Consider the following 6,855-nt stretch of genomic DNA (forward strand, 5'->3'; position numbering starts at 1 on the left):
ATTTCTGTAAATTGATCACCAACATAACATACTGACATCAAAAACAAAAAACAAGATCCATCGAAACTGATGATCTTGATGTTTATTCAAGCAGAACAGCGGCATTAAGACAGGAACACGGTGGTTAGCACATTGTTGCACTGTAATGAGGCCTTCAGCAACATCAAACCCTACAAAATAACAAGACGGTAATTAGTGTCTTGGCTAACTCCGATCCAAACTTTGTGGTCAATAAGATCATGCCATAATATGTAACTAAGTTCAGATCAAAACAGGTAACTGTGTCGGGATGACCAAACACTATTTTTATTGTAATGTAATATTATATGATTATGAAAGTAATTAAATTGATTAAAATCACAAATACAACTAATTAAGCATACCTCTTTCATCTCCACAGACACCACTTTTTCCTGAAGACTTCCGATCTCTTTCACATTAAACGTGTTCAACATAGTAATACTAGATATGGTGGACATTGGCTTAACCACCAAATCATCCATTACCATGTATGTCACAACCCCCTTAACGAAACCACCACCCTCGGTTGCAACTGTAACGGCATCATTACCAGCCACAAAGGTCACCTCAGTGCTCATTTTATAGCCACAGTTAGATGGACACATTCCAGTGGGATCATGAGTTACATAGTTATGGCTAGAATCACCACGGCACCTGTAAAACTTCTTATCCATGGCAGCATCAGCATTAGGTAATAGAAATGGAACATTAGCCCCACAGTTTGACATCTTCGGGTTCAAAACAACATCTTTGCTTTGATTTGGTTGCATATATGTGTTGCTTATGTTCTCTATGCTGTCATAGAGTTTACCCAGTGAACCAACCATTGAGTCCTTCTTAAGAAGCTTGATTACAGTACCAACTGGTAGTGTAAGGACATTAAACAAAAAGTCCACAAATTCTTTGCTGGCTTCAGCAAACAGAACTTTCTTTGCACTGACGTCGATTAGAAGCTTTATACTTATATTTGTTGAAGCCGAAGAAGAGCCTGTCATTGTTGCTTTGATGAGTAAAACATGTAGAGTTTGGATCTTTATATATAAGCTTGGTGATGTATCAGTGAGTTGGGTTGGGAATATGAAAAGCAATCAGTTTTGACTTTTGATGTCCAAACTAATGAGACTTAATATGTGTAAGCTTTTGGAATTCTTGTGAGGTAAAACTAATTCAAAGCCAAACAAGCCAAAATTGACATGATATGATTCAGTTTAGTTACAACTTTCTTTATAATGTGTTTAATGACTTTAATCCCTGTTGACTTGGAAGTTAAATTGCATGTGACTTGATCAGTTGGACTTATGGTTGGAAAAAGTTTTGATTAATAAAAGTTTACTATAATAAAAAATTTAAAAGAAAAGAAACTAAATTTCATTAAGAAAACTACAAGAATAAAATGCAGTACTGGCTTCCTCAAATTAACACATGGACACATGGTATGCTCATTTATTTGTTTTATATATTTAAATCCTAATCTTTGACATAAAGAAGCCCAAAAAGTGCATTAATTCCTAATCTTTAGTTTAGGTATTTTGAAAGAAAAAAAAACATATGTATAGCTAGTTAAATGGACTTGAATTGTGTTGAGAAAAAAGAAGACGATTAGTCAAACTAATAAACAACTGTTAGATTTTGTTTTCTGTTCTTTTATGAAAATCAAAACTTATGTTATAATTTCGGTTAGGCCTTATTCCTAAACCAAACCACATTGAATTGTTTGAATGGATTTATTATGATTAATTATAAGGCCTGAATTCATTAATAGGTGGTAATTATTAACACTTTAACAGATAACTTAGACTAAAAGTTTTAGGCTCATATTCTTTATTCAGGCCTAAACATTTCTAAGCCCAATTGTTAAACTAAAAGCTCCACTCGAAGTGTGGTTTTACAAAAATCTAAGGGCATTCGTATTGGTAGCATAAAAAACGTCATTTTTCTGATGTCACCTTACTGTTACAAGAGCATAGGAGTTTTTCCTTTTTAACCCGTAGTGAAGCTAAACCCCTTCCGTTATTACCCACTTCTTTTAACATTAATATATATATATATATATATATATATATATATATATATATATATATATATATATATATATATATATATATATAGGGAGATGATCATGAGAGAACTTCTTTTTATGGAGAGAACTAGAGAACTAATAATGAAATATTTTTAATTAAATAAAAAAAATATTTTTAATTTTTTTTCATCCTTTTTATATGTTGTTATTCTTCTCCACAAAAAAAATATAAAAATGAAAAAAAATTAAAAAAAAAATAAAAAAAACTAACGAGTAATGCATAATACACCGACTTTTTTTATAATGCATATGTGCAATAGTGTGCATTTTGATATTTTAAATAGTGTTGAATAGTATATATATAGTTGTTTGTATTGTATATTTGCAATAGTGTTATATTATATACAAAAATTAAAAAAAATCGATATAGTGCATATGTGCATTAGTGTTGTATTACATATATGCGATAAGGTGTTTTGCATTAATTATTAGTGTTGTATTTGCATATATTCGATAATGTGTATTGGATAATGCAATAGGCATTAGTGCACCTATGCACTACAGTACTACACCAACAAGTGTTTTTTTTAGGAACAATATCATCTTATTAGGAGGAAAGAAAAAGAAATCACCAAATATTTTTTTAAAAATAGTTAAAAATAATTATTTGCTAGTTCTCTAGTTCTCTCTAGATCCCACCCCTATATATATATATATATATATATATTTAAATAATATTAAGTAGCATAATTAAAAAATATAACTATTTGTAAGAACTAATATTAAGCACCGGATAAAATTTATTTTTATTAAAAGTCATCAAACTACAACATGAGTAAACAATTTCTCTTAAAACATCCCAACGATTAAGTTTCGTGAACTTCAAACCTTAGAGCGCGAAAATGATAATCGTTGAACGTAAAATGCGTAACATCCTTGTCCGTCCATTCAACGAGGCGTGGTGCGCTGGTAGATTGATATAATGCTAAATATATATGTTTACCTTGTTTATTTTATTTAATATTTTAATTGTTTTTGTTCGTTTTTAGTCAAGATTTTTATACTACTAACGTTTTTGTGTGTCGTAGTTCCGGGATTTGATCGTGACTAAAAAGGGCGAAAAACGAGCTAAAACGAGCCGAAACGGAGATCCGGAATGTGTCAGGAAGAACCGAAACAGAGAACCGGTCAGGCCGGGCCGGTCTGACCGCCCCCTTGGAGAAGCACACCGCGCCGCGCGAAGGGGGAAGGCAAAAAGCCCTTAGCGAGGCGCCTAGGCAATGCTGATGGGTTTTTAACTCGTTTTTGTTTATTGTCGGGCCTTGTTTTCGCTATTTAAACACCTTTAACTTAAACCTGACGAAAAGTGGAAGCCACCAGACGATTTTGGAGAGTTCTTGGAGCTATTTTACGAGTTTTTTGGTGATTTTGAAGGCACGAGAACAGCCGGTGAAGAGCTTTACGTTCAAGATCGAAGACTACGGGTTTTATCGACTTTAATCTTTCGTTTCTCATTATTTCACCATGTTTTCAATTTTATTTTCTTTGTTTGATTTAGACTATATGATGCTAGGCTAAACTTCATAAACTACCTAGGTCGTGATGAACCTTTTTTCGGTTTGATTTTGATTTGGATTTCTTTTCGTTATGGATTTTATGTTCTAAGTAAAGTGTTGAGTTTGAATTAATTGATGCGTATGATTGCTTGGTTTTATTTACTTGGATTTATTGTTTCACATTACCCTTGGTGATTGTTTCATAGAATAAGGTTTTGTTAGGTTATTTACTGTGTGTTATTGACTAGTTTATGATTGATATGCATTAAAATCATAGAAACAATCAAATCAATTAAATAGATAAAAGTGAGTTGTTAGCCTAGAAAGCTGTAAGGTGATAGGTTATTGATAGATCTTTGTTGGTCAGGATTGCTAGATTTAGTTCTTCGTAAGGAGTCCGTCTAGGTTTGATTGTCAGCTTAGTCTATTAAGTCAATTGAGTCTTCTTAACTATCTTTGATTTCTGCGCTGTAAGGTAGGATTTCGTCATAAAGATACTTAGACATAAATTATTAAATAACCGTAAGGAAGTATAATTTATAAAACTGGTGAGTCTTAAAACTTGTTAGAAATCCATAGGTGTCTTCTTGAAGGTCAAGGGTCATGTTCGGGTTTTCTGTCAATGGTCTATTTTACGATCCCAGTTCCATAACTTAAGTTTCCCATTTGATTGATTGTCGTGACATTGGGGATTCTAGCCTAGGTAGTTATTTTCATCATCTGAGTTAATCTAAGTGTTTTAATAGTTTATTATATTTTATTTAATTAGGGTTAGGTTTAGTTAATTAATAATTAGTTTTAAAATCCCCCTCAAATATTACTAATAAATAGTCACGTCTTGTAGTTGAGTCTAATTAGCTAATATACGTAATTTATAGAGTCTCGTGGGTTCGATATCCAGACTTACTTAGCTGTACTAGAGTCGACCGGTACACTTGCCGGTTAGTAGTTTAAGAGTCTAGAATTATTACTTAGTGTCTAGATTAGCTTATTTTTAGTTAATAATTATTTGACTACTTCAAGCACATCATAGATCATGTTAAACTTTTCGATATAATAGCTAATCATCCTCCATTTTTTTTAAAACACCAATTAATATTTTGATTACTACTACATAGACAATTACAGACTAACGGCAGATAGACGGGCAACAAGCTACGCCGCTACCCCCTTCTGAATAGCAGACCCTACCCTACTAAACACAACGTTTCTCTTAGCATGAGCGGAGTTACTGCTGACCACCTGCTGAACCCGCTTAAGGAACTGAACCGCGTCAGGGCCGAGAGCGCCAAAAGTGTCAAAAGCAAATGGTACGAACACGTGCTGATTCTCAAGGCAAGCTTTCTCGTGCTTAGCTACTTTACCCGCCTCAGCCTTATTTATCGCATGACCAGCCACAAACCCGTGGTCCCGTAGCCCAATGAGGGGGGCACACCTGTCAAATCAACGCACGCGTGCTTACCTCCTTCCCATCCAAAAACAAGAATGCCAGCGGGTCGTAGGGTTGATCTCCCATCTAAAGGGTCGATCAAGAAGTTCACTGGGGCTTCCTTTTTTGCCGAGATCCCAGCCCGCTTAACGACGTCGTAAAGCACATCTCGAACTAGATTATGTCGATATTTAAAGCCCGGTAATTCTTTGCAATGGACTGCATGCTCCCCATAAGAATCCAAGCAAGCCTTCCGACATACGGGACACGGGTCATCAACCGGGAAAAGGGGTACCATCAGCCGGTATTTGAGGATAGCCCAATATTCCACTGCCGACATATGTGACATTCGTCAATTTCGGGTCACTTTTGTATTTGTTTTATTATGTAAACCGACCCGTTTTGTAAACCGAAACCTTCGATATAATCAAAATCATGGATTTTATGTTACATTATTGTTTTATACTTGTCGGGTCTCAAAAACACCCTTTTCGGTCCTTAAAATGGCCTTAAAACGCTTAAAACAACTCCGGGGGCCAAAACTGCCAATTTTGAAAGTTCAGAATTTCCACCAGGTGACTTTAGCGCCGCGCTAAGGTCACAGGGCAGAGACCTTAGCGCCGCGCTAAAGGCAGTTTGCACCAGCTGCACATTTTTGCTTATTTTTAAGCAAACATGTGACCAAAACATCCCATTTTCATGCAAAACCCTTTATGCTTGACCCTTTCAACGTACCCTATATATACACCACCCTTCCATCCATTAATCTCTGCTACAACTTCAAATTCTCTCTCAAATTCAAAGATTTTAAGGTTATTTTCATTGTGTTCTTGAAGGTTTGACTTCTAAAAGTCAAACTGAGTTTTATTTTTAATTCTAACTTGTTCATCTAACATTACTAACACTTGAATATGGTGGTACAACATATATATAATACACACCTCTTGTTTCCTTTATTTTTTGCTTCACCGACTCCGGTTGGTTAAGTTTCGAATGTCATACGACAAGGCTTCATGGAGGACTTCGTGTTCTTGATTATTTATACACACACATAACTTATTTATACATATCATTTATGACTAACATCTGCTCCTTTTAGTTTGTTTACCTTATTTACAAGTTCCATGGTTATGGATTTAAGAGTCTATGCTTCGGTTCGACCGCAAATAGCTCTAAACCGGAAATCGAACTTTTGCTTACTAGTTTTGTTAAAATAGTTGTTTAAACATGTTTAATGTTATATTTGAGTTTCAAAAATCATTATTATACAAGATCTATAGTATATGGGTATGTGGAATCCATCTATGAACTTTTGTGAGATGGAAACCGAACCAAACCGAACTTTTGTTAAAAAGACTTGTTGTTGACCTTTTTAGTTGTAGAACTTAAATATTTTCATTTGTACATTTTTATACATGATCTATGATATATGGGTATGTAGAATCCATCTATGAACTTGTTGTGAGATGGAAACCGAACCAATCCGACTTTTACTCGCTTAAGACACACAAGTGTGTTTTTAGCTATCAAGACTTGTATATTTCTTCAAAAATAGTTTACAAACTAATTTTAATTATTTTCTTAAGTACTTGGAAATGTTGGATCCAACTTGGTCTCATAACATACTTGGACCAACAAAACCGAACATTCGCTTAACATACGTTGTTAGTTCTAAAACAATAGATCTACATACTTGGTTAAGTGTTATTATGTTTTAATGAGTTATCTCATAATAATTAATATTTTGGAAAGTTGACTTTGGGTTTGACTGTCACACCCGGCCCTGAACGGCGGAAACAGCCGGGCGCGCACGAGTGGGGATTGATAAT

At 34.4% G+C, this 6,855-nt stretch overlaps 1 protein-coding gene across 1 annotated transcript; it reads right to left on the reverse strand.

Annotated features, from left to right (window-relative positions):
- Window positions 1-261: 261 nt before the first annotated feature.
- Window positions 262-1,016, reverse strand: LOC143622660 (uncharacterized). Its single transcript, XM_077093741.1, has 2 exons — window positions 384-1,016; window positions 262-300 (listed from the first exon to the last, which is right to left on the reverse strand). Exons 1-2 carry the CDS (start codon window positions 1,014-1,016, stop codon window positions 262-264), a joined length of 672 nt encoding a protein of 223 aa, XP_076949856.1.
- Window positions 1,017-6,855: the final 5,839 nt, after the last annotated feature.

The sequence above is a fragment of the Bidens hawaiensis genome, unplaced genomic scaffold, assembly GCF_021521415.1.
Source record: "Bidens hawaiensis isolate Kalapana, Puna unplaced genomic scaffold, B.hawaiensis_p1.1 tig00003241_1, whole genome shotgun sequence".
In the NCBI taxonomy this organism is placed as follows: domain Eukaryota; kingdom Viridiplantae; phylum Streptophyta; class Magnoliopsida; order Asterales; family Asteraceae; genus Bidens; species Bidens hawaiensis.

Coding starts and splice junctions, on each gene's coding strand:
- LOC143622660 (XM_077093741.1), bottom strand. CDS start 1,016: ATGACAGGCTCTTCTTCGGCTTCAACAAATATAAGTATAAAGCTTCTA. Junction 301..383: donor TGTCTGTGGAGATGAAAGAG/GTATGCTTAATT, acceptor CAATAAAAATAG/TGTTTGGTCATCCCGACACA.